The sequence below is a fragment of the Jaminaea rosea genome (assembly GCF_003144245.1).
Source record: "Jaminaea rosea strain MCA 5214 unplaced genomic scaffold BDZ90scaffold_9, whole genome shotgun sequence".
Lineage (NCBI taxonomy): Eukaryota > Fungi > Basidiomycota > Exobasidiomycetes > Microstromatales > Jaminaea > Jaminaea rosea.
Window position 1 is genome coordinate 366933 of NW_020289983.1, and position 25066 is coordinate 391998.

Below are 25066 nucleotides of genomic sequence, written 5' to 3' on the forward strand. Positions count from 1 at the left end.
GCGCGATATCTTTGCCTTAGATTGTTGCTGCCTCGACCCTTGATGCTCCGCTCGCGTCGGTCCGAGGTGGAGTTGAGGCGGAGACGACGAGAAGGGCGATTTCTCACCTCGAGCTACGTTTCCGTCTTGACATCCACTCCCCATCAGCTTTCCTAGCTGCGCAGCCATGTCCTCCTCGTCAGGACGAGCAGGCTTCTCATTTTCTAGCAATAGCAGCAGAGCGAGCAATGGCCGTCCTTCGAGCCCTTTAGCATCAAATGGACGAGCCCCATCTGGCCTCAGCAGACGCGCCTTCGATGAGGATGACGAAGACAACGACGTCGACGCCCACCATGGTCGCTCATCGCATAGGGGCAGCGGTGGCAGCTCACGACAAGAGCTTGCAGGGTATGGTCGCGCTGGCGCAGAGTCCCGCAATCGCAGCGATGATCGTGAGCGTGGACCTCGTGTTATCCCTTTGGTCAAGTCGAATGGAGCGGGAGACTGGAGAGAGGACAGGAAGCGTCGCTTAGGGTTGGGCCAGTACAAGGGGGATGGGACGGGGACGAGGACTCGATCAGAGACTACGACAGACAAAGCAAAGGGGCCAGAGAGGATCAACGATGGTGAGCAGAAGGTTGGACTCCAGCGAATGGGCGGGGGACGCCGCGATGACCAGGGCGAGGCGGAAGGTAGCGTCGCGCCCCTCAGTCGAGCAGAGGAAGAACGCCGTGAGATGGATGCCCTCATGCGTCAAGCACAAGGCCTTGAGGGAGACAAGACTCCTCCCTGGCCAGCTTCATCCGCCATGTCCATGGAAGTCGATGAAGACGATGACGACGCAGCGGCGCGACGAGCCCTCATGTCCAACGGCTTCGACTCCACCTCCTCAAACCTCAACTCCGGGCGGACGATCCCTCTCGCCCATTCACCCCCTCTAGACGAGGAAGCCGCTTTCAGGCAGGACGCTTCGACCCGCCCAGATGCGCCCACATTAGAGGACTACGCAGCCACGCCCGTCGAGGACTTCGGGAAAGCGTTGCTACGTGGGATGGGATGGAAGGAGGGTCAGGGCGCCGGCAAAGGGGGCAAGGGTCCTACGAGTAGCAGAGAGGTGGTAAAACGCAGCGCACTTTTAGGGCTGGGGGCGAAGGAGAGGATTCCTGGCGGAGCTGGTGCAGCAGGAGGAGGAGCGAGTGGTGCCCAAGGGGGAAGGGCGAGGCAGGAGCAACAGCACCGAGGAGAGAGGTATAAGGCTTACAAGCCGCTCGTGAGGAGAGATAGAGAGGAGAGTGACGATGTGCGGAGTAATGGAGGCTCGTCGACTCCTCAGCGGAGGCTGCTGCAGTCCAGCTCTTCGTCCTCATCGAGACGATCCTCAAGAAGCCCCCCGCCACGACACTCACGGCGAGACGATCGCGATGACGACAGGGATGAGAGTGGAAGACATCATCGACACAACGACGACGACAGGCGAAGGCGAGACCGCGATGACCACAACTCGCGACGCTCATATCGACGTGACGATGATGGGCGGTACGATGATCGATACCGAGAGAGGGAAGCGGGCAGGGACAGAGAGAGGGAAAGAGAGCGATCAAGGCGCTAAGGCATCGTGCGAATCAGGAATGGCATCACAAAATAGGCATTGCAATTGGTCATGGCGGTCATGAATGAAAGAGTCCTTGGTGCTGGTCCTCGTGCTGTGCAGCGTTGCTCGTTGCGCGCTCCTACTTCTTCCTCGGGCTGCTCCCCCTGATTGTCCACCTGGAAATCATCGAGGACAGACCTCCACCGACACCACCGCTGCGCTGCTGCTGCTGCTGCTGCCCGCCACCTCCCCTCGACGAAGCGCTACCGCTACCCTGACTGCCGCTGCTCACGCCCACCTCATCCGGCCCAGCCGCGATCCCGGCCAGATCATTACTGCTCTCAATAGTCTCAAGTCGTCCTCCCTTCCCGCCTCCCACACCGGCACCGGCTGTCGCCGGCCTGCCACGCCCACTGCTCCCACTCGCACTTCCAGTGCTACTGCTCCTCCCTCCACCGGCAGTCTTGCTCGGCGAAGAGCTCGAAGACCTGACACTGCCGCCTCCGCCCAAGCCGAAGCGCGACCTCATAGACGAGGAGGAAGCCGTGTGTGCCCCACCTCGGAGGGGTGAGCTGGTGGCTGGCTGAGAAGAGGACGAAGGTTGTCTCAGCGCCGAGGTGGATGGAGCCCTGCCTCCGAATGGCCTGCCTTTGAGCGTCGTAACATTGCCAGGCGGGGCAGCAGCAGCACGCTGTGCGCGTCTTCGCGCTTCCTCTGCTGCGATGATGCGCTCCATCTCCGCTTCAGCGTCGGGAAGCTCGATGCTTGATTCACCGCCGTGTGATCCTGGGGCACCTCCAGGAGAAGAGGAGGAGAGGAGGGAGAAGCCTGATCTGTTGGTTGCGGCTGGAGAAGAGGGAGGTTGTAGGTGTGAAGGTGCTGGGGGACGCCACGTTGCCGATGAGGAGGGGCCAGCTTGGGATGCCAAGCGTCGGGGAACTTGCTGCTGCTGCTGTGCAACCGGAGAGGACGGATCCTCTTCCGCCACTGCTCCTTGCCCTGCATCGACTTGGATGAATTGGAACTGCCCGTTGGGGCCAATAACTCCCATGATGGGGCTGCCGCTCGCGCTGAAGAGCTGGACTGACTCGCCAATTCTTGCCAGACGAGAAGGACGCCCCGTCTTTGGCGGCTGTCTGCGCGCTGGTGTTGCTGCTGACGTCGAGGAGGAGGGGAAGGGAGGCATGGTGGGCGCGTTCTCCAGCGTCGGGGAGAAGGTCGCCGAAGCGGGAGCCGGCGTCTTTGAGCTCGATGCGGTCGCGTTGGAGTTGGCTCGCGACGATGGGCCGGCTGCTCTAAGTCCCTTTGTGGCCGGCCTCACAGGTGACTGCGCAGCCTTCTTAGCCGTCTTTCCCTTCTTGGCTGCTTTCTCCTCCTCCTGTTCTCTAGCCCTCTTGCGCTTCAACTCCTCCCATCCATCTCGGTCTCCCATCTCCTGTTGTTGCGTCCTCCCTACGACGCCCTTAACGATGCATTTCACCTCAGCAGAATACGCCTCGATGAACTCCTGCAGCGGCATGCCTCGCGCACTCGATGGTAGACGCGAAAGGATTGTGGCCATTTGAGAGCGCGCCCCTTCAAGAGTTACGGCTAGGTGGGTGCGGGCCCGACTGAGCCGATTGGCCGCGTCGAGATCGTAGCCATCGAGAAATGTCTGGATCTGTTCCTCGGGCATACTGACACCGGCTGCGCTCCGTGGGGCCTGAGGAGCAGCATCGGCCTCGTCTGCTGATGAGGAGACACCAGCTACGACAGCTTCGTCCTCACTCGAGTCGAGGAAGGCGGCGGGCTTTTTGGTGGTCGCCTTGGTTGACTTGGCTTTAGCAGCTTTCGTCTTGGGCGCGCGAGTGCCTTTGCGAGCAGGCTTAGCCTCAGACGCACCCGTAGGGTCTTGACTGCTGGCATTCTGCGAGCTCGAGGTTGCTGCGCCCAACACCGGGCGTCTCGCAGCAGCGCCGGACGAGGACGAGGATGATGCGGGTTGCTTGGAGGAAGAGGACTTTGCTTTCGTTGATGAGGAGCCCAAAGCCTTCTTGGACGCGGCTGTTTGGACGCGTGGCGCGAGGATGGGCTTGACAGGCGATCTCAACGCCATCTCGTCCTCCTCGTCCTCGTCCAGAATGAGAGGATTCGTCTGGCTGAATGCCCTCACTGTCGCCGTGTGATTGTTGGTCTCGAGACCATGCTGACTGGCATCACGACGACGCGCATCATCCTCGCCATCATCACCCTCGTCGTGTCCGTCCTCATCCTCGGCATCGCTACTCCCACTCTCGCTCTCAACAACGACCTTCTTGGGTCTCCCGACGCGGCCGCCACGCGCTTTCGATGATGCGGATGCAGATGATGCGGGTGCCGCCGATGCTGAGGACGCTGATGGCTGTCGAGCTCTCGATGAAGAGCCTTTTGGCGGCATCTCGAAGCGCGATTGAGATGTGCGAGGCGAATGACGGGAAAGGCAAGACGGATACGACTTCACGCCGAGCCGCCCAGTTGGACTCGCCTCACCAACGCGTCTGGGCGTGAGGCGGGCCGGCCAGCCACGTGATCCGCGAGGGTGGCGGGGTCCGTCAAGCATTGACGATGGTGTCCAGGGCGAGAGTCTCACTTCTGCCACGCAACATTTGCGATGGAGTCACGAGAACGACAGCCCGACGACATCATTGCAACGTCGCAGTGCCCTAGACGCTGAGCAATCGGGCTCCCACTCATAGCCATCAAGCCCTCAAGGAGCCCCGTTGAGCCCGATTCTTTCTTTAGCCTCGACGATATTCCCAGGCCGAGGCGGCGGGCGGAGATACGGCAGCTTGGCTCTGTCGCCCTCTCGCCTCGAGAGGCACGGACCATGGTCGACGAGCGATGGCGCAATCCTATCGCCATCGATAGGCAATGGCACACGAGCGGGGGGAAAGGCGAAGTGCAATGATGTCGGCTGACCTGCTCATGAGCCGCACAAGAGATAGAATATGCTGAGATGAGCTTGAGGTATCCTTGACTTCTCATTGCCACCATTCCTCGCTGTCAATCTGACTTGACTCGACCATGGCACCTGTAGCAACGGCACCGCCAGCCCCTAGCTTTGCCCCTCCCGCAGGAGACACTCACCCCCTCAAGAGCCAGGCAGGAAGCCGTGTACCACCACCTCCCGGCGCTGAGGTTTCGTCTCTGGCCAACATTCTCACCTCTGGGCAATACGACACAGACGTTTCCCTTATCACTCCCTACGAGCAGCTGCCCACCAAAATCGAGGGACCGACTGTATGGACGAGAGAGGAGTACGAGAAGCCCGAGAACCAGGAGCGATGGATCCGTCGCTGGAGTGAAGAAGAGATCGGCCAGTTGGAGACAGCAGCAAAGGATTGGGTGGCAAGTGGCAGGCCTCACGAGGAGATCGAGAGGGTGAGCACGACGTAGCACCACCGTATCAGGGACACTGCGGCTGACATGGCAAATTCCGCGTATCCACAGGCCACCATCAACCTTCCCCTCTCCCTTCAATCAACCCTTCTCTCTCTCCGCCAGAAGATCTTACACGGCTCGGGCTTCTACGTCTTCAAGGGTTTCCCGGTCGACCGCTGGCCGATCGAGGTAACGGCTGCCGCCTACCTAATGGTTGGGGCTTACCTCGGTAACAGTGTGAGCCAAAATGGACGCGGACACATTCTCGGGCACGTCAAAGATATCGAGGGTGACAAATTTACTGGGGACAATATTGACAAGATTCGTTGGTACCCTGTCACCTTGAGGATAACAACGCTGCCAGGCGCTGACCTATTTCCCTTCATCGTGACCGGCAGGCATCTATCGCACCTCGGCCCGTCAGCACTTTCACGTCGACTCCTCGGGCGGGCTCATCGGTCTCTGCTGCCTAGCACGTTCCCTAGAAGGAGGCGAAAGCGACGTGGTCTCCTCTCACGCCCTTTGGAATCACCTTCAGGCCCACCGACCAGATGTGGCACGAACACTCGCCGAGCCCAATTGGTACTTTGATCGAAAGGGCGAGGTTTCGACGAGCAAGGAGGGACAGAACCCGTGGATGAAGAGAAGCATCGCGACGTTGGTGAAGGGCCAGCCCGATAATCGCTTGACAGTGCAGATCGACCCGTACTACCTGTGGTCGACCACGCGTTTCGTCGAGGCGGGGCAGATTCCTCCCCTCTCCGCCGCTCAGAAGGAGGCTATGCAGGTCCTGGAGGAGACGGCCCAGAAGCTGGCTCTGCACATGATTCTTGAGGTGGGGGATTGCCAGTTCGTGTCGGACAGCAGTGTTCTCCATGCCAGGACGGCATACAAGGACCACCCGCCTCCGCATCCCCGTAGACATTTGCTCAGGCTGTGGTTGAGCACGCCCGTCTCGGAAGGAGGATGGGTGACCCCATTCCCTGATGCTGATCATCCGAGGAGGGGAGGTATTCAGGTGGACGAGCAGCCCCATCGATGCCCGTTGGATGCAGAGTGATACGATGATTATAGGCGGTGCTGCGATGCTATGATGCGATTACGAATGATGATGATATGAAATGATGACGCTCACCCACATCCTGGACAGACGTACAGCTCCTCGTGTGTGTAGCTGTCGCACTCGAGGCAAAAGTGGCTGCCGCATTTTGGGCACTCGTATCGTGACGAGGTGGCTAGCGTCGCTGCTCCTCCACCTGCTTGTTCACCCTCGCCTTGACCATTGTCGTTGGATCCGTTGACTTGCGCATTGCTGCCATCGTTACCGCCCGCATCCATCACCTCATCCTCGCCCCCCTCTTCACCTCTCTGCCGACTCTCAACCGCTCTCACATACTCCTCCGGCAGTGGCGGAAAGACCTCATCGCACCCCAAGCAGGCTCTTTGCCATTTTCTTCTCCTGGCCGCACGCTGTCGAGCTAGCTCCTCCCAGCTGACTGCGACCCATCTCCTGACGGGGAACAGATGGCGGTAGGAGCGCGCCAAATGTGTGCTCATGACGACGGTCAAGCCGCAGACGGCACAGTCTGTAGGCACGTCGCAGAGCTTGGACCCACAGCGGGGGCAGAGGAAACCTGCGCTCGCCGATCCACCGGTTGAGGATGTTGCTGACGGCCCAGAGAAATCGTTGTTGCTTGACGGCGGGTAGAGCTTGGCGTGACAGGCGCACAGAGTCGGAGGAGCATGTGTGGGCAAGCGAAGCGGAAAGCCCATTTGCATCAACTCGGCACCCGTGTCGTCCTCGCCATCTTCGTCCTCATCGCCAACCCGTCGCGACGCGGACTCTTCTTTCTTGACAATCTCCCTCGGACGGACGCCCTCCCGCACCAGATCCTCCAGATGCCCCTCATTCAAGGCAACCCCGAACGTCCCGCCCGTCTCTTGGGCGATATCGCGCAAAATCTTCATCTCTGCCGAAAGGTGGATGAGATCAACTCTGATGCCCGCTGCCTTGAGTGCAGCGACCGTTTGATGAATGTTTCCCGGGTCGCAGGAGGTCAAACTCCCGCTGAGCAGCAGGACCTCCCGGCTAGAGGTCGTCGGAAGATGCGCGAGGGTGGATCGAGCCATCTCGAGAGCATTTTGGAGACTTGGGTCGCCGCGGGGCTCCAGCCGTCGATTACGATTAGGAGGGGAGAGGGCGGCCAAGTGGTCAGCCGTATTGCCGCCCATGGGGACAAGCCGGTCTGCAACTCCGTCGCGCATGGCGAGGATGGCAAGCTGGCCGATGGGGTTCTGCTCAAAGTACTCGCTGACGAAGCGACGAGCTATGGGGAGAAGAAGGTCCAGTCTGGGCGTGTGTGCGTGCAGGGAGCGGTATGAGTTTTGCCTCGAGCGTGGCTCAGTCTTAGCCCTGTCTGTGGCTACTCACCTCGTCCCTCTGCCGCCGTCCTTCTCGTTCATGTTCTCGCTATCATCAATGACAAGGACCAGGTGCCTGATGATTCCTCTCCTCACTCTCCTCTCTTCCCTAGCCGCCCTCTTCCTCTTGCCTTGCGCCAACAAATGCTTTACCGATGCCTCTAAGCTCCCACTCTGATCCTCCCCGACAACATCCCAAGAGCGCTGGAAGCTTGACTCCCATGCATATGACTTGCCGGCATCCTTGCTTGGACCACCAAGAGCACCCTTCTTCTTGGCAGTTGCGGCTGCGGATGCTTTACCCCGCCCGGACTTGGCCGCTTTACGGCGGGCAGCAGCAAAGTGTCGGCCATCATCGAAGTCGCCGTCATCTGCCATGAGGAAGTCATCGCCCGAATCGTCGTCCTCTCCTCCCCCGCCGCCGCCGCCGCCAGCTACAAAGTCATCCGCCTCATCGTCGTCGTAGACGTAATCATCGTCTCGACGGGGACCTTTGGAGGTCGAGGCACGGGGTGGCATGAGATGCGCTGCGCAGCAATGGATGGAGTGGTGGTGAGTGAGTTGGAAGATGACAATTCACTCGCGTGCCATTGGCTCTCTCTCTCCGTCTCCGTCTCCGTCATCGACGCAGCTCTGTCCGTCCCCCTCGACTTGGCTCGTGCGTGCCGACGGAGCGAAGGAGGCGGCGCTTTTTCGACGAACAAAGGAACACATTTCCCACTTTCCGCTTGAAGCAGTGTCAAGGTAGAGAGAGAGGCGAGTTTCGCATCTTTCCATTGCATTCATTCCTGTCACCCCCTTCGCCCATCATGGCCACCTCAACGGACCCTTTCCACACCCTCCTCTCCCTGCCGCACCGTCCCCTCAACGACGAGGCGAACCCCACCCCGACCTCTGTCGAGGAGTCATACGTCGAATCCGACATCCACGATGTGCTCCGGCCCTACACTACTGTATCACCGGATGTGTCCCCTGGCCCCATCCTGCGGCGGAAGGCCCACCTAGCATTCATCGGGAAGCTCCTAGCCAAGCCACTCCCTGCAGCCTATGTGGCCTTCGATTCGACGAGGCCTTGGTTGCTTTATTGGAGCCTTCATACGTACACGCTTCTCGGGCACCCGGTTGATGAGAAGTTGAAAATGCGAGCCGTGAGCACGCTGCTGAGCTGTCAAGACGTTGATAAGGGTGGCTTTGGCGGTAGCCCAGGCCACATCGGCCACCTGATGGCCACCTATGCTGCAATCAACGCCTTGTGCATCGTAGGCGGCCCGGGAGCTGTTCCATCCCGCCAAGAGTGTGAGCAGGTATCTGCGGGCAAGACCACCCTCGCCAAGCTGGGCAAGGCAGGATGGGATGGGATCGATCGCAAGAAGCTGTACGCCTGGATGATGAGGCTCAAGCAGCCTGATGGGAGCTTCACGGTTCATGAGGGTGGGGAGGTCGACGTGAGGGCCAGCTACTGCGTTTGGTGCATTGCGACGCTCACAGGGACGGGAACGAGAGAGCTTTTCGAAGGGATGAGTGACTTCTTGGCAAGGTGAGTAGATCGTTTCGACGCTCAAGGAAGAGGAAGCTGACGTTCACTATCGCCCGCTCGCAGCTGCCAATCCTACGAAGGTGGGCTAAGCTCAACTTCCTTCCCGACGTACAACCCCAACCTCCAGCTCGACAACTCCTCGCCACGCCCAGCACTAGGAGAAGCGCACGGCGGTTACGCGTTCTGTGCTGCAGCGGCCTACCTCGGTCTCTCTCTCCTCGAAGACCCCCTTCACTCCAGCGCCTCCTCGTCGTCCACCGCGCCAGAACGCCGACAACGTCTTGACGTACGGAAGCTGACCCGGTGGACTCTCGGCTTGCAATGTCCCTTCCCATCACAAGGTGGTGGCTACAAGGGTCGGATCAACAAGCTAGTCGATGGGTGCTACTCCTGGTTCTCAGGTGCAGGGATGTGGGGCGTAGTCGAGTCACTACAGCAGGTCGAGAAGGAGACTACAACGTCACACAAGAACGCTTCGCCCTCAGCAGCGCCTCTCACGATACCGGAACTGTGGGATCGCCCAGCATTGCAAGCTTACATTCTCTGCGTCGCACAATCCATCCCGTCGGACTGCTCTACCCCAGCCGAAGCAGCAGCCTCGACAGCAGAGGGAGGGCTGAGGGACAAGCCGGGCAAAAAGGCGGATGCGTACCACACATGCTACAATTTGGCAGGGCTGAGCGCTGCGCAACATGTTGTCCGGCCGTGTAGGGAGACGAGGGAGTTCTGCTACAAGAGTTGGAAGGGTGCAGAAGAGAAGGAGGAGAACGAGGAACTAAGACGGAGGGTCTTCTCGTCAATGCTGGGCTTTAATTTGGCGCCAGGCAGGGAGAAGATCGTGCTCGGCCATCATGATGGTTCGGGGAAGGGTGACGGCGCGAGGAATGAGGTGCTGCCGACCCATCCGGTGCTCAACGTGGGCTTTGTGCAGGTGAGAGGGATGATGCTTTGGGCTTATGGTCAGGAGGCGTAGCCATCGCGGGACGAGGAAGGGAGCACAACATCCCTGTATCGCAGGTAGCATTGTCTTGCGAGTAAGAGAGGATAGATACCATCCCGCGTCATCACGAACTCCATCATGACTGGCCCTCCCTCCGATCAACCCGTTGCTCCGATTTGTCCGGCACACGTGCAGCAGCAGCCATAGCATGAGCTCCCTTCCTCCCCTTCAACACATCAGCGTAAAGCCTGCCAGAACCATACTGCGTGTATTTGCAGGGCTGAAACAGCTCCAGGTGGGGCAGCGGTGCAGTTGTGTCTGGCGGCGCATGCCTCGAACTAACGGCATGCTCGTCACGGGCGGCCCTGCCGCCGTACAAGTTCGGATAACGGATCCCGCGCCACTCTTCTTCGAACTTGGCCAGGACCTCGGCATCCTCCAGTAGATTGAAGAGGGAGGCAGGTTCCGGGTTGGAGTAGGAGTGACATTCTGAGGCTCGAAGCTGGCGATACGCTGCTTTGTCCCAATGTTGGCCGTTGAGACCAGGAGTCATGTGCACGGTGAAGGTACCGTTTGCTGGTCCGGAGTTGTGCGCTGAGGCAGATCCGGGGCCGTAGAGGTGGCTTCGTGGACGTGGAGGCGGGCCGCCGGTGCTAGGAGTTCCCGTTGTTCCCAATGGGCGCGGAAGGGCTGAGGCGGACGGAGGTGGTGGGCGGGGAGGTCGAGGCCCGGCGGGCTTCTGCTGCTGTTGCTGCTTTGCTGCGTCGTCGCCCTCCTTTTTTGCCGCAGCTGGCGGTACTGGTTGAGGGCGAGGCTTCGATGACCCAACTAGAGAGTCCCACATATCTGATCCGCGAGGCTTCATGGGGGGAAGCGGCATTGGACGGCGTGGTGGCTGTCCTGCAGCTGCGCCCGGTGCTGTTTGTCCTTGCGGCTTGCGAGGGATGGGAGAAGAGAGAGAAGAGCCGCCTGCTCCGTCCGCCGAATGAGACGGAGACGAGGACGAGGGCCCGCTTGCCGCAGTGACCGCTGCGCTTGCTCTGATCTTTCCTACTGCGGACTTGGGGTCGTTGTCGCTGCCGCCTGCCTTTGATAATTGCTTCTTGTTACCTGCAGGAGCAGCAGATTTGGCCTTGCCGCCTGAGGCGCTTGCTTTGCCTTTTGTGCTGTCCGAGCTCTTGACTCCCTTCGTGGAAGAATTGCTTGTCTTCTTGGCGGAGCTCTTGCCACTACCTGAGCGGCCGGACGTCTTCTTCTCGTCCTCCTCGTAGTCGCCCTCACTGCTAGCGACATCCTGCATCTCCTCATCCGAGTCGCTCTCTAGCAGCGCATCTGCGTCATCGTAGTCGCTACGCCTGGCTTTCTTGAGCGCAGAGCCCCGCGAGGTATCCTCTGGCTTGCGCTTCTTGCGTTTCATCGAAATGTCGCCGCCCTCGTCATCATCGTGGTCGCCTCCCGCACCGCTGGTGCTCTCGCGCGGCCTGCGCATCTTCCTCTTGACTGGAGCTATCACTTCCTCTTCGTCCTCCTCATCACTGTCTGCCATGCCTCTCAGCTCGTCGCGCAGGGATGAGGAACCACTTTGAGGAGCCGCATCCAGTGAAAAGCCATCGGCCTGCTGGACTTGCTGCTGCTGCTGCTGCGCTTTGCTACGATCGACGTTGAGCTTGACTTTGATGCTCTTCTTTGGCTTCGCCGCTGTCTCAGTCGTAGCAGCATCACCTTGCTCCTCAGCTGCGGTGGAGCCCTGCCTGGTGACCTCTTTCACCTTGATGCGACGCCTGGAAGTTGACGCCTCTGCCTGAGAGGGCGCCGCTGCAGGCTGACCTTCCTCGTTCTGCGCATCATCATGTCCAACATCACCAGCTTGTTGCGACTTCCTCCTTGGTCTCCCGCTCCTCCTTCTGCTCGAGCCAGGCGCGTCCATCGCGCTGTTGAGGTGAACCCCGCTGTCGTCTTCTGGCTCAGTTGCTTGCCCCGGCGTCGGCGGCGGCTGGATCTCGTCCAGGTCCGTAAGATCAGACTCAGAGCCGGACCCTGCGTCACCGAGGGATGAGAATGAGGAGGAGCGTGGGCCCATGATGCAAGAGAAGGAAGCAAAGACGGGAAAAGGAGCGAGAGCGGCAGTCAATTACCTCGACTCGCAGTCGACAAAAGTGAACTGATTAGCCTCCGCTCGACACGACGAGCTGCTCCCGTTTATCACAGTCGTCGGCCTCCGTTCCGGCGGGGCGGTAGTGGGGCAGCAATGCACGGGCCTCAGCTACTGGACCCTGGAGCTGACTTTAGCTCCACTCCTTCAATCGATTCCATCTCACCGGGCGACCACCTCACAGCAGCAATCCCGCGAGCGACAGCTTCACTTTTACTCATACAGCGCTCTCACTGGAGACTCTGCCCCTTCACCCACACCGCCAAGCAGCGGCATACGCTGCACGCTCCCTCTTCTCGCTCTCAACATGGCCTCTCGTTCCTATATCCCTCCCACACCGGAGGAGATCCAAAAGGGCAAAGAGTCGCGCGACAAGGTGCTGAGCGCAGCAGAGGTGGGAATGGTCAACAAGCAGGCGCAAATCAACGCGACTGTTACCGGGGTCCTGTCTGGGATACTGAGTGAGTTGGGTAGGGCACGATGTTCACTCGTAGCAGCATGTTGCTGAGACCCAGCATTCAATTTACTTCACTACATCCAGCCGGCGTACTCTCACGCCGCTTCTTCGGCTTCTCACCAAATGCTGCGGTGATGACAGCGATTGGTGAGTCGCGGGGCAGCAGTCAGCAGCTCAGCTAGCTGTCATACGCCGGGACTAACCACTTCTCCTCCTTGTTCGCCCACCTTCACAGGCTCCGGCTGCTTCCTCGCCTACATTGAGAGCCGCACAGAGGTACAGCGAGGCATGGCAGCTTTGACGTATGCTCGTCAGCAGAGGGCGGGCGTGCGACCAGACGAACTATCAGCGGCGCAGCAGCCCATACCGGGAATTCAGTGGGATCTCAAAGCAGGCGAGGAGTCGCGCTTCGATGCTGGTGTGGGCGGGATGCACGAGTACAGGGATCGAGGTGCAACGACTCGTGGAGATCACTGAGCAATGAGCAATACCAAAAGTAAAAGCATCGACCGCCTCTTGACCTTGCCCTTTCCCTGAGGACCATAAAGATGGTGAAATGGTGAAGGTATGTCCGAGCCTCCGGCCCACTTTCTGAGCGGTTGAAACGCACAGAAAGCAAGGGCACTAAGACGCTCGAGCGGGTGGTCAACATGAGAGTGTATTCCACACGAGAGGGTTGCTAATCCGCTCCCTGGAGTCGCTTAAGTCTCGGCTTGATGCTTGACACTCTGCGAAATTAACACGAATGTTAAACTGGGCAAAAATGAAAACGGCCCAGGCGAGTAACACGGTTTAGCATCGCCTTGCCGCGGCGAGCGGGCTGCGCTCTTCGACATTTATACAGCGAAAAGTCGCTATGCCTGCAACGCTTGTGCTGTTCAGTTGAACGGAGGGGCGGATGGAGGCGCTCGCTCGGCCAAAAAGTCGACGAGAGACGACTAGGGCGGGGCGTTCCTCGCACGACACTTGAGCAACTTTGCTTTCATTCCAATCCGCATCGACCCTCGACCCTCACCATCCATCTCGTCGAGGCGTCACCCACTACATTACGCAACAGCACGACATTATCTCTTCCTCATCCGCCTCAACTCAACATCATGTCCTCCTCATCCTACTCACCCATTCCCCTTGACATCCGCTCCCCTCTCTCAGCCACACTGCAAACCTCCATCCAGCATAACCTCGCCTCGCGGGGCTACGCGACAGAGGATGACCCCGTCATGGCCGAGTACATCCTGGTCATGCTAGCGAACAGTAAGGCGAAGGAACAAATTGACGCAGAGCTTTCAGATCTGATTGGGGCGGACACGTACGAGGCGAGCTTCACGGAGTGGCTGTGGAGCGAAGCGCAGAGGGTACTGAGCGGGGGTGAGCCAGGGCCGTCAATACCTGTAGGAGAGGCAGGACCACCGCAGGCTGAGGTGTCGATGGATGCTGCGGTGGATGCCGATACTAGGTCACCGCCACCGGCAGCGCTGCGTCGCTCCTCTCGCTCACCAGAGCTGCAGCGCAGACGCTCCCAGTCGCCACCCTCGCGCAGCCGCGCAGGTGGATGGGAAGGGCGCAATGACGACGGTGGCTACGGACGAGGCTACAGACAGGATCGTGGTGGACCAAGAGATCGCGACTCAAGATACGGCGCTCCTCGTCCGCCTCGAGAGCTCTTCGATTCAGCGTTGGGCGCCGCAGGGACGAGTGGGAGGGAACGTCGTGCGATGAGGGAAGGCAGAGGACAGCAAGGCGACGAGGTGGGAGAACGAAGGCTGGCTATGGATGACGAGCAACTTCAAGCGCCGCACCGCGAGGTCAGAATACGTGGCTCTGCTCCTACTGCCCCCGACGCAGTGCCTACTGGCCCTCGCGAGCTCTTCGCTCGCTCCATGAACGCAGCTGCTCAGCCACCAAGAGGTCTTCGCAACAATGGCCGCAATGGCCATCAAGCACCTCCAAATGGAAGCGGGCTGAGTCTTCTAGCAAGAGCGGGGGTCCCCGACCCACGCGCGGCAGCGTTCGTACCTACGGGCCCCGCTTCGGCCGGCTCGAGTATGCCCAACACGCTCTTCTCGCGCATTGACCCAATGTTGCCCAACAACGCGCCGCCGCCATCCGCTGAGTCAACCCAGTCCAGCTCGGCGCTTCCCACTCAACCGACACAAACATCCCTCTGTCGCTGGTCCCTCGGCTGCACCGCCCCGACATGCGCCTACTCCCACCCATCACCCAGCGCCGCCCTGGCACGTCGCAGGGCGGGCGAGTCAACAACGGCCACCGCAGACGACCCCGTGATCACGAGCGAGCGTCCCTGCTTCTACGGGGTGGGTTGCACAAACAAGGAGTGCGGGTTTAGCCACGTCAGTCCCGCTGTGCTCTTTGCGCAAATGAAGAGCAGTCGTAACGCGGCAGAGACCGCCGCAGCTGCGGTCGATACCACTGCGACGCCCTGTCGCTTTGCGGATAAGTGCAGCAATGCCTCATGCGGGTACGCACACTTCGATGCAGAAGGAAAGCCGGCACCTAGCCCTGCGCTGGCGAGATTGTTGCGACCTGCGACACAGAATGACGGACAAGCGGCGGGGATGCAACAAGACGAGAGCGAAGGTGATGTGGAGATCAACACAGAGATGGTAGATGGTGAGGCCGCTGATGGGGACATGGCGATGGAGCGAGGCGCAGATGGGAAACCCCTCGCCCTCGATCGCCCTCTGGACGGCGGCGCTTCGACGCCCAACGGCTCATCAGGAGGTGCTAAGCCCTGCAAGTTTGGCAGCGGCTGTATGCGACATGACTGCTGGTTCTCGCATCCTGAGTGGAGGAAGACCACAGCCCAGGTTGACGAGAACGGTAATGCCGACGCCGGCGCTGGTGGCGGGAAACTGCACATTTCCGACCGTTTGAGTCGCTTTGACCGCGATGGGGAGATGGATGGAGATGCAGAGGTGGAGAGGATCATACCCGTAGCATGATGCGAAGGACGAGCGGTGAGGTCGATAATCTGTGATATTCTTGTGCTACCTTATCCAAATGCCACGCCTCAGCGACACGTCCCTTGCCCTCCGTCATCCTCGATGACCTCCTGCTCTGCTTGCCCTGACTCAAAGCTTCTCCTTGTTCCCACCCGCACCAAGCAACTTCTTTCCCAATCCACCCTCGTTCCAGTCAGTGACCTCAACACTGATGCCGACAAACTCCTTCAACCTCTTCAGCAACGTAGCAAGGGCCTCGTCACCCAAACTAGCCACCGTTCTCACACCGCGCGTCATCCCCTTGACCTTGTCAGGCTGCGTTGCCTCGCCCGTGGCCAGCGCCAGGAAAAGGCTGACCTCCACCGCCAACCTGGACGTCATCTTGTACCCTGGATCAGCGTCCTTGATCAACCAGCGTGCGACACTCGCTACGGGTTTCTGCTGCGACTTGGCTGGGTAGCCAACAGCTAACGCACGCAGGTCGAGGAAGCCAGCCTCTTGGACCTTGCGACTGGGCCCTGAGCCAGTGGGCATGAAGCGGGTCACGAAGTTGCGTACCATTTGCGAGCGGTCTATTACGAGCAAGACCATCTTTGTAATGCTGGCGATGATGTGGGCGAAGAGGAAGGCGATGGGCCAGGGGAGACTGGTCATGCCGGGCGGTATCACACAGTCCACGACATTGAAGTTGGGGCCGTACGTTTCCGTAGAGGAGGAGCCGTCGACTAGGCGGGCAGAGTGGTAGGCCACTCGAGCGTTGTGGATCCCAAGAGGATTGATGGTGCCCCACGTCTTGAAGGGAGCGATCCACGTTGCATTGGGCGTAATGACGGCAGAGGTGCACTTCTCCGGAGCCTTCTCACTGCACGCATCTGCAATAGCCAACGGCTTAGCGGGCTTGAGTTGCCATCCCCCTGCCATCTCCTTCATACTAGCAAACGTCCCACCAGAGAATCCACCCATGCACGAATTGCCCGCCTTGACCTGAAGCTCAGCAAGATCGATGCTCTTCTTCGCTGCAAGCTCTCGGACTCGCCTTGCGCCCAGGTAGGCAGTGACGTCGAGGGGAATGCTGTCGTATCCGACTGAAGGGATAATGATGGATCCGCTCTTCTTGGCCGTCTCGTCCAGCTCGGATTGGAGGCGTGCGTTGAACTTCGATTCGCCTGAGAGGTCCGTATAGCTCGTCCCGAGCTCAGCGCACAGCTTTGCAAGGCGGAAGGACCCATTGAGCTCGTAAGGGCCGACCAAGTTCAGAATCACGGCCGACTGTTGCACCATCTCCTTGAGGCCCGACGAGTTGACATCGTCGGTCGAGTTCTCGGCGCGGAGAATACCCACGTTCGAGGGAAGATTGTACTGCTGCTTGAGGGCCTGAAGCTTCTGAGTCGAACGACCCGCGACGGCCCAGTTGAAGGCGTCACCCTGAGGATGTTGCGCAAGGTACTCTACGCACAGCTTTCCCGTAAAGCCTGTGGCGCCGTACACGGTGACAGCGTACTTGCGAGGAAATGAGGCAGCGCTTGTCATGGTGGGCGGCGACAGAAGTGTTGATGATGAGAGGAGAAAGAGAGAAAACAAGAGTGCGACGGGATGGTGCACAGCCGGCTGAGCTATCCTTGTCTTCTCTTACTCCACACCGTGTGAGTGTGAATCGAAGCGAAACGTCGCAGGCCACTTTTGCTCATCTCTCGACTCGACTCCACTCCTGTCCTGCAGCAACGGGTGGATCCTGCAGTCCACCTCGGTGACTCCGAAGCCGAGGTCCCGGGGTCACGCTCCTCGTCGCTGCCGCTCACCAATGGCCCACAGAATCTCAATGGTGACTGCTAGCAGAGAAAGCCACCACTGACATGTGTTGATTATTACTCATATATTTGACGTGACCTCCGTACATGCGCCGTCCTGACACTCGTCAAGCTGCCCAGCCATAATGCCCGTGTCCCAACGTTCCCGCGTCGCAAGCCCCACCCTACCCATCTGTCCTGCGTCTTTGCGCTCCCCGCTCTCCTCTACGCCATAGCGTACTTCTTCGTCGTCTCCTTTGCAATGTGATCGAATTGAGGGCGATCTTTCTTGTATAGCTCAGCGATCGATGCCACGAGCGCATCGTCCGGGTCAGGTTCGGAGAGGAGGTTCTGAATGGACTGGAGCACTGCGGTCGCATAACGAGAGTTATTCATCAGTACAGTCCAAGCTCACTGAGAGATCCGTTGCGGTCGCTCACCAGTCGCAGCCTTAGTGCTCGGCTTCCACGCCTCGCTCTTGAGGATGCCCAAGCACACGGCCCCCTCCTCGTCCACATTTGGGTGGTAGATTTTGGTCGCGAAGCGCACCTTGGGTCCCTTGAAGGGGTACTCTGCTGGGAACTCGAGGGACAAATTGAAGCTGCCTTTGGCATAGGGCGAGTCGGCAGGGCCAGCAATGACTGCTTGCCATTGGTAGACGTTAGCTTCAGAGGCTGAGACGGCTATGCCCGGTAGAGGCTCCTTGGAGAGGTCGGCGAGCTCCTGGCAGAGGGACAAAGAGGAGCGATGAGCTGCGACCAGCCACTGAGGTGCGAGTCACATCCCCACTGACCTTTGTGATGCGCTTCGAGCTCGCCATCTTTGATTGATGCTGAGACGGACGAATGGAGGAGGCAACCAACCAACACTGCCTCGTCCACACACCCACATCGCCGCCTCGTCTCCGCCTCAAGTGGTTCCGCCGGTGGGCGGGCTGGCGGGCAGGCGGGCAGACAGGAAGCGCGCCACTTTCGAGGCCAAGGCGCGTTGCACTTTCGCGTCTTGCTTCTCCCCTCCCACACCAACACCTCCCCTTCCATACCTTGAGCAGCATGGAGAGGGACGCAGATCCGGCCACGCACTTTTTTCCAGACGGAGACGTCGATCTCTATGGTGCCCTCGGTATAGAGAAGGAGGCAGAAGCGGATGAGATCAAGAAATCGTACAGAAAGTGAGTCGGGGAGACAAGCGCACTTGCTCTGTCAAGGCCCCCCACTGACCCTTGATCCTCACGCTGTGTAGGCTCGCCCTTCGCTACCACCCAGACAAGATCGCCCTGACAGCCACAAAGGATGCCACCAGCTCCTCGGGCCCCTCAACCTCAGCCGCCGACCTCCAGCAGCGCTTCCAGCAAATCAATTACGCCTACACAGTCCTCTCAGACGAGAAGCGTCGCAAGCGCTATGATGATACAGGCCGGACCGACGAGGGGATGGATGATGTTGACTGGACGGAGTGGGTCAAAGACTTCGGCAAGATCGACGCTGACAAGCTGGACAAGTTCAAGAAGGAGTATCAGCACTCCGACGAGGAGAGACAGGACCTTCTTGATGCGTATGTCCAAGCTGAGGGTAGTTTGGAGGAGATCTTCACCCTTGTGCCTTGCTCCGAGGTGCTTGCCGATGAGCAGCGATTCGTCCAAACGATCAATGCTGCTATCAAGGCCGGCGACATCGACGAGCTTCCGGGCTGGAAGAAGAGTACGGGTGATGAGGGTGGGAGAAAGAAGATGCGAGTCAAGGCGCAGAAGGAGGCGAGCGAGGCGGAGGAGTATGCCAAGGAGTTGGGAGTGTGGGACGAGCTTTTCGGTGGTGGCGCAAAGAAGGGCAAGAAGGCAACAGACGAGGACGGCGCCGCTGCTGCAGCGAAGAAGCGCAAAGCCACGAAGGGCAAAGATGAGGAGGAGTCTGAGGTCGAGGTCGAAGGGGACGTCTCAAGTGATGAAGAGGAGGGGACAGATGGGGACGAGGACGAAGAGGACGAACGGCCGAAGCGCAAATCGAGGAAGCAAACGTCTAGTGATTCCACCGCAAGGAAGGGCAAAGCCAAGGCGTCCTCAAGTCGCAGCTCCGGCAAGAGCACCAATGGTGCTTCCTCCTCTTCTACCGCTGCGAAGGGCAAAGGCAAGTCCACCGCCTCTTCAAGCAAAAAGCCCAAGCTGAGCGCCGCCGACAAGGATAGCGATGAAGGTGACCTGGCAGGGCTCGAAGCTCTCTTCGCCAAGCGTCAAGCGCAACGCAGCGCTGGTTTCGACGACATGATTGCCCGAATGGAGGCGCGAGCCAAGAGTGAGGGCAGCGGGAGCAAGAAGGGCAAAGGAGCAGCCGCCAAGAGGAAAAAGGCCAAGGGCGAAGATGATGACGATGACGATGTTGGAGGTCCAGGCGAGACGGAGCCTGATGAGGAAGCCTTTTTGAAGGCGAGGGCGGCTGTAGATGCGCGCAAGGCAGCAGGAGGTGGAGCAGGGTCATCGTCGTCGGCCTCTGGCTCAAAGAAGAAGCGAGGTGGGAAGTAATGGACCAGCTTGCGGCCTTCTCATCCATCCAGATTAATTTCCCGTAGACATCTTGAGTATCTTGCACCACGTGCCTCTCCGCTACTTTGCCTCCTCAACGAATGTGCTCAGCTTGTGTGCGTGTGGTATCTAGCTGAGCGTGTGAATGCGTAGCGCCCACGGTGTCGCCGCTCATCAACGCCTCGCGGCAGGCGAGTTGACCCCATGCATAGACACGCCCGGTGGTTGCACCTGAGTCTTGAGCACTCTCCTAGCCTTGCTCCTCGGATTCGGCGCGTTGGAGTTCTCGGTAAGATAGAACCTCCTCAACAGCATGATGGCCTCCTCCCTGTAGTAGCCCCCGACAGCCTCGTAAGGCGGCGATGACAGAATAGCATCATCATCGTGGCAGCCCAGTACGCTACCGTTGCCACCGAATCGCTCGTTCCCCGCTCCAAATACCACCCTGCCTATCCCCACCTGCCTGAGAGCGGCTCCGCACATAATGCATGGCTCGACGGTAACGTACAGCGTCGTATCCTTGAACGGATTATCCTCGCAGCCATGCGGATCCAGGGCAAACTTCTTTCCCCACTCGGGAGGGTAACGACTGAGGATCTCATCAATGGCCTCCAGCTCAGCATGGCGAGTGGCATTCATGAGCTCATTGGTGCGATTGCGACACTTGGCGATGATCTCGCCATGTCGGACGAATACTGATCCCACGGGAACTTCGAGAGCATCGAAGGCTTCCTCGGCCATGAGGAGGGCTTCGCGCATCCAGCGCTTGTCGGTGGGTGATTGCGAGTCTGGAGGAACATATCGCGCGGCTGAGCCGCGGACTGGGGGCGGGAGAGAACCAGAGAAGTCGGTCGAGTTCATGGCTGCGAGGTTAGGAGGATCAAGGAGTGGAAGAGGGAGAAAAGTTGGGCGGGCGGGACTGGCTCATGACTTCCAAGTCAGGTCAGGTCATTTCGAACGGAAGGGGACACGTGGAAAGCCAGTCTCGCGAAGGTAGAGCTGTGTCGCGTCAATCAAATTGCTACGATTCCCAACCAACACTTTCGCCATCTCGCTCGCCAGCCACGATGGCCATCTCCTTATTCCCCCCGCCGCTGGTACTGCAGCCCTGCGACTCAGCAATTAAGGCAGAGAATGGCGTCGGCGAAGCGTCTACGTCCGCCTCTTCCTCTCGTCCTAACCTGATGCCTTTTAGCATCGAGTACACGGGCCCAGCGAACGTGGATGGCTACCTCGTAGTGCACAAGCAGTCAGAACTCAGCGCGCCAACGAGTCACCCTACAGCCAGCAGCAGCACAAGCACGAATAGCGGAGATCCCCTCGTCAGTCACTTTCGCGGACGCAGACTCTTCGCGACGGACGTCCCACTTCCCGATGGGTGGGCTGGTGACATCTTCGTGATGCAAAAGGATCATCAGACAACTGCCTCCTCATCTACCGGCATCGTAGGCACAGCCGCTGAGCAATCATCATCATCCTCTTCAGCATTTGCACAGCAACAGCAAGAAGAAGAAGAGCGCCGCGACCTTGTGCGTCGGAGGGAAAAGAGGAGGAACAGGAACGCCGCTGCCGCCGAGCCTGTCAAGCCCAAGAAGGCTCCGGCTACCTTCGGGGGCTTTTCTATGGACGACGACGATGATGATGATGATGCGGGAGAATTAGATGGAATGAATGGCGTGGATGAATACGAAGACGGAGATAAGATGGGCCAAGACGAGGAAAGCGACTTTGATGAGCCGGATCAGTCACCTTCTTCTCCTGGCCTGGGCGAAGACAACATCCACGGCGCACAAGCTTCAAGTGGTGGAGGCTCAGCAATGAAGAGCGCTTTCGCTGCTCCTCCACGAGTCATCAATTCCCTCCAGGCTCTTCCGTGTTCGCGCTTCAACGCCATTCGCATCTGGAACGCCGACGGGCCGCTGGACCAAGGTGATGATGAATTCGTCAAGGTGTTGAAAGAGCAGACGAGCTTGGCTGCCATGGTGAGTACGCGTATGCGCTGTTGCAATTGGTACGTTGTGGGCAATGTGAGGCTAATTACGCGCTTCTATCTGTCCACAGCTCGCCCGACCTGATCCGTAGGCCAGAGGCTCTCGCGCCAGAATGTCGCACCTCCGACCTCACTCGTCGCAATGCTATGTGATGGTCATCAAGTTGACTGTTTGAACCGCGGCGCAAGCGCCAGCTGGGTCTCTATTGGTACATTTGGGTGATCGCTGTCTTTCACGCCTGTGTGGCGCTGTATGTCTCTCCCTCCACAGGCAAGCTTGTCTCCCTTCTCCAACCTCCTGTCCCGTCGTCGCCTTCTTGCGTCTGATCGCTACCCCACTCAGTGCGAGCAGTATTGCATCACGAAGCTCACCTGATCAAAGGCCTGCTCTGCCCTCAACAGATCGTCATGAAGCTGCCCAAACTCGCTCGGCCTCAGATGGTTCCACGTCGACGCGTCATTGTAGAGCAGTGCAGGCGCCTTGATCTTCTGCCTCCCATCAACGCATCGCTTGCACTTGTACGTGTCGTGCGTATTAGAGTCGGTGTTGTCCTTGAACTCGAAGAGCTCCTTCAAGTCGCCAGCAGAGAAGTGTCGCTCGGCGTCCTCTGCGCAGTCAACCACTGAGGCCGAGAGGGCCTGCTTGTGGCTCTGACGCTGAAAGATTTTCTCCTCAATACCACCCGTGCCAATGAAGCGATACACGAAGCACGACTTCTTCTGTCCATCACGCCAGACACGGGCGAGGGCTTGCTGGTCTGCTGCGGGGTTCCAGTCCGGGTCGAAGAGGACGAGGCGATTCGCCCCGATGAGGTTGATACCGCATCCTCCGGCCTTGGAGCTGAGCAGGAAGATGAACTCAGGCGACTCTGGGTCGTTGAATCGGTCGACGAGCTTCTGCCGCTTGGTAATAGCCATAGTTCCGTCGAGACGGAAGTTACCCCAGCGGTTGTTGCGACACATGCGCTCAAAGACGTCCAAGGTCTGGGTATAGTTGCTGATGAGGACGATTTTGTCCTTGGACGTGGCGCGGATTGTGTGCAGGAAGCGCTCAAGGACCATCATCTTGCCCGAGTATTCGGTGTGCACAACGCGGCGATCGCGAGGGTTGTACTCGGCCGGCCAAAGATCGCGGCTGCCTGGCAGGTCTTCGTCGAGATTGAGGAGATCGGGATGGTTGCAGAGCTTCTTAAGGATGTTGATGGCTTTCAGCGGCTGCGAACCCGTGCCGCGAAGAAGCTTTTTGATCTCGGGCGAGCGGATGAACAGGCGGTACAGGTCCAGTTGGAAGGGAGCCATTTTGCAGAAGACGACATGCTCGTACTTGTGAGGGAGGTACTTGGAAAGCAAGTCGTTGGTACGGCGGATGATAAATTTCTGCACCAGGCCGGCAAGTTCCTTGAGTTTGGCGTTGCCGACCTCCTTCTCCTTGTCAGATGCCAGAGCATCTCGACCCTTGAGGATAGCGATCTCGTAGTTCTTACGGAACTCTGCCTTGCCGCCGAGGAGGTCGGGGATAGCGAAGGACAGAAGGGCAAAGTACTCGGAGAGGTCGTTCTGGATAGGTGTGCCAGAGAGGATGACTCGACGCTTGACCTTGATCATGTTGAGTGCGGTGAATGTGAGCGAGTCGGCATTCTTGAGGCGATGACCCTCGTCGGCAAGCAGTAGACCAACTTCGGTCTGACCAAGAACCTCTGTCAAGTTGCGGAGCGTCTCGTACGATACGATCATGACCGGCTGGCCATTGGCGCGACCCTTGGCTGCGGACCATCGGTGGACGGCGGTAATCATCTCATCTTTGCTGAGCTTGCCGTCGAGCGCAAGAGTGCCGGGTGCAGCGCTGCCGAGCCACTTGACTAGCTCATTGGCCCAGTTGCGAACGAGGGATGAGGGACAGACGATGATGCACTTGTCGATCGTGGGCTTGCCGGGAAGAGGTGACTGCTTGAGGAGCGTCCACATGAGAGCGATGCATTGAAGTGTTTTGCCCAGTCCCATCTCGTCGGCCATAATGCAGCCTGCAGCCTTCTCGTCGACGAGGCCAGTGGTGCAGCGGTAGAGGAACTATGGGCGCAACATGGTGGCGAGGACAAAAATGTGAGTAAACGCGGAGCATGCGATCCTCCGTCGCCGCCGCCGGCGCCTGTGCCCACTCACCTTGACTCCCTCGATCTGATGAGGTCGCAGCACCTTGCCCAGTCGCGGGTCGATGACGACGGGCACCTTCTCTACGATCTTGGCCTTCTTCTTGTCGAGGCCGAGGATGGAGGCGAGCGACTTGTGCATCCCTCCTGATGCCTGCGATTTGGCTTCATCTTCCCTCGCTGCCTGCTCTTGCTGTAGGCGAATCTTCTCCTTCTCTGCCTCTGAGTCGTCGACCGTCGGGTCAAAGAGGACAATTGCATGCTCACCCATCGGGTCGTACAGGGGGCGAGGTGGAATCTCGATGGCACGGCGGGTGCCCAATGCAGCATGACTGAGCGACGTCTCGACTACTTTGCCGTCCTTCGTCTTGATGGTAGGCAGACTGAACCGGTTCTTGAGCATGCCCACTTTGGGCTTGAAGACAGCCCATTTGCGATTGTCGACGTTGAGCGAGACACCTTGTGCGTCTATGCCCTTGTACATGCCCTCGAGGTCTTTGCCCTTCTTTGACTTCTTGTAGGCTGCCTCCCTCCCGTTCAAAGCACCTTCGCCGTCGTCGCTTTCACCATCACTGCCTCCCTCTCCACCCATACCTTTGTAGCTGATGCGCTTCCTCTTACGGCCGCCCTCATCACCTCTGACTGCTGGCTTTGCGAAGGGCGTCTTGAAAGGCTTTGAATTCAGTAGAGCGCCGAAGCCGCCACCTGTGGCATTGCGTGCCGCCAAAGAGCTCGAAGAGGGTGCAGAGCGGGGTATCATGCCCTTCGGCGTGGACGACGAGGATGAAGACGCGTCGGCATCGCCGCCCGCGTTGCCTTGGATGGCAGCTAGGATGACGCTGCGCCGCATGATCGCAGCGGATGAGGACTACCAGGGGCTAGTCTGCGACGTATCGCCCCAGCGTGACGGCAATGGTGAGGAAGAGAGAACTGGAATTGGTAAGGAGAGAAGATGTGAATGTATGCCGCCTCGCGCCGCTCTCCCGCCCATTTGCCACTTTGGATCCACTCCCGTCCGTCTCGAGTCTCGACGCCAGGCCCTTTCCGCCTCGCGTCGTTCACGTGGGCGGGAAGAGAGGCGCGACGGACGAGGCCTACTGCCAAGCTGTGGTGGTAGCGAGCAGGCGCACACGCTAAGACGAGATCACAGACGCAGAAGGCAAGGAGGAATTGAGATCATTCGCTCGT

General features: G+C 59.1%; 13 protein-coding genes across 13 annotated transcripts; 6 read left to right on the plus strand and 7 right to left on the minus strand.

Annotated features, from left to right (window-relative positions):
- Window positions 1–116: 116 nt before the first annotated feature.
- On the plus strand, window positions 117–1882 carry BDZ90DRAFT_193016 (hypothetical protein). The gene has a single exon (XM_025503886.1). It carries the CDS (start codon window positions 167–169, stop codon window positions 1586–1588), a length of 1422 nt encoding a protein of 473 aa, XP_025361438.1. The 5' UTR covers window positions 117–166; the 3' UTR covers window positions 1589–1882.
- BDZ90DRAFT_232924 (hypothetical protein) lies at window positions 1254–4023 on the minus strand. The gene has a single exon (XM_025506444.1). It carries the CDS (start codon window positions 3984–3986, stop codon window positions 1710–1712), a length of 2277 nt encoding a protein of 758 aa, XP_025361439.1. The 5' UTR covers window positions 3987–4023; the 3' UTR covers window positions 1254–1709.
- Window positions 4024–4197: 174 nt separating this feature from the next.
- BDZ90DRAFT_232925 (Clavaminate synthase-like protein) lies at window positions 4198–6319 on the plus strand. The gene is made up of 3 exons (XM_025506445.1): window positions 4198–4969; window positions 5039–5294; window positions 5368–6319. Exons 1-3 carry the CDS (start codon window positions 4613–4615, stop codon window positions 6027–6029), a joined length of 1275 nt encoding a protein of 424 aa, XP_025361440.1. The 5' UTR covers window positions 4198–4612; the 3' UTR covers window positions 6030–6319.
- Window positions 6107–7963, minus strand: BDZ90DRAFT_241335 (TFIIH basal transcription factor complex, subunit SSL1; the record flags this gene model as incomplete). The annotated part of the gene is made up of 4 exons (XM_025507390.1): window positions 7401–7963; window positions 6669–7319; window positions 6346–6608; window positions 6107–6216 (listed from the first exon to the last, which is right to left on the minus strand). Coding segments are annotated over exons 1-4 (1533 nt in total), but the record flags the coding sequence as incomplete, so codon positions are not given.
- Window positions 7964–8199: 236 nt separating this feature from the next.
- On the plus strand, window positions 8200–9900 carry BDZ90DRAFT_261082 (terpenoid cyclases/Protein prenyltransferase; the record flags this gene model as incomplete). Its single annotated transcript, XM_025508335.1, has 2 exons — window positions 8200–8927; window positions 8991–9900. 2 exons carry the CDS (start codon window positions 8200–8202, stop codon window positions 9898–9900), a joined length of 1638 nt encoding a protein of 545 aa, XP_025361442.1.
- Window positions 9901–10003: 103 nt separating this feature from the next.
- Window positions 10004–11947, minus strand: BDZ90DRAFT_261083 (hypothetical protein; the record flags this gene model as incomplete). The annotated part of the gene is made up of 1 exon (XM_025508336.1): window positions 10004–11947. One exon carries the CDS (start codon window positions 11945–11947, stop codon window positions 10004–10006), a length of 1944 nt encoding a protein of 647 aa, XP_025361443.1.
- Window positions 11948–12385: 438 nt separating this feature from the next.
- Window positions 12386–13147, plus strand: BDZ90DRAFT_232930 (hypothetical protein). The gene is made up of 3 exons (XM_025506446.1): window positions 12386–12480; window positions 12561–12623; window positions 12712–13147. Exons 1-3 carry the CDS (start codon window positions 12420–12422, stop codon window positions 12951–12953), a joined length of 366 nt encoding a protein of 121 aa, XP_025361444.1. The 5' UTR covers window positions 12386–12419; the 3' UTR covers window positions 12954–13147.
- A 200-nt stretch (window positions 13148–13347) lies between these two features.
- BDZ90DRAFT_193110 (hypothetical protein) lies at window positions 13348–15545 on the plus strand. The gene has a single exon (XM_025503887.1). It carries the CDS (start codon window positions 13574–13576, stop codon window positions 15437–15439), a length of 1866 nt encoding a protein of 621 aa, XP_025361445.1. The 5' UTR covers window positions 13348–13573; the 3' UTR covers window positions 15440–15545.
- Window positions 15504–17104, minus strand: BDZ90DRAFT_193116 (hypothetical protein). Its single transcript, XM_025503888.1, has one exon. It carries the CDS (start codon window positions 16967–16969, stop codon window positions 15569–15571), a length of 1401 nt encoding a protein of 466 aa, XP_025361446.1. The 5' UTR covers window positions 16970–17104; the 3' UTR covers window positions 15504–15568.
- A 163-nt stretch (window positions 17105–17267) lies between these two features.
- Window positions 17268–18093, minus strand: BDZ90DRAFT_241343 (putative UBC5-E2 ubiquitin-conjugating enzyme). The gene is made up of 3 exons (XM_025507391.1): window positions 18020–18093; window positions 17667–17949; window positions 17268–17594 (listed from the first exon to the last, which is right to left on the minus strand). The coding sequence occupies exons 1-3, from the start codon at window positions 18044–18046 to the stop codon at window positions 17452–17454; spliced, it is 453 nt and encodes a 150-aa protein (XP_025361447.1). The 5' UTR covers window positions 18047–18093; the 3' UTR covers window positions 17268–17451.
- A 144-nt stretch (window positions 18094–18237) lies between these two features.
- BDZ90DRAFT_232934 (DnaJ-domain-containing protein) lies at window positions 18238–19858 on the plus strand. The gene is made up of 2 exons (XM_025506447.1): window positions 18238–18397; window positions 18469–19858. Exons 1-2 carry the CDS (start codon window positions 18279–18281, stop codon window positions 19739–19741), a joined length of 1392 nt encoding a protein of 463 aa, XP_025361448.1. The 5' UTR covers window positions 18238–18278; the 3' UTR covers window positions 19742–19858.
- Window positions 19859–19915: 57 nt separating this feature from the next.
- Window positions 19916–21722, minus strand: BDZ90DRAFT_246559 (tRNA specific adenosine deaminase; the record flags this gene model as incomplete). The annotated part of the gene is made up of 2 exons (XM_025507565.1): window positions 19916–20506; window positions 21708–21722. The coding sequence occupies 2 exons, from the start codon at window positions 21720–21722 to the stop codon at window positions 19916–19918; spliced, it is 606 nt and encodes a 201-aa protein (XP_025361449.1).
- Window positions 21723–21875: 153 nt separating this feature from the next.
- Window positions 21876–25028, minus strand: BDZ90DRAFT_241354 (hypothetical protein). The gene is made up of 2 exons (XM_025507392.1): window positions 23892–25028; window positions 21876–23798 (listed from the first exon to the last, which is right to left on the minus strand). Exons 1-2 carry the CDS (start codon window positions 24726–24728, stop codon window positions 22071–22073), a joined length of 2565 nt encoding a protein of 854 aa, XP_025361450.1. The 5' UTR covers window positions 24729–25028; the 3' UTR covers window positions 21876–22070.
- Window positions 25029–25066: the final 38 nt, after the last annotated feature.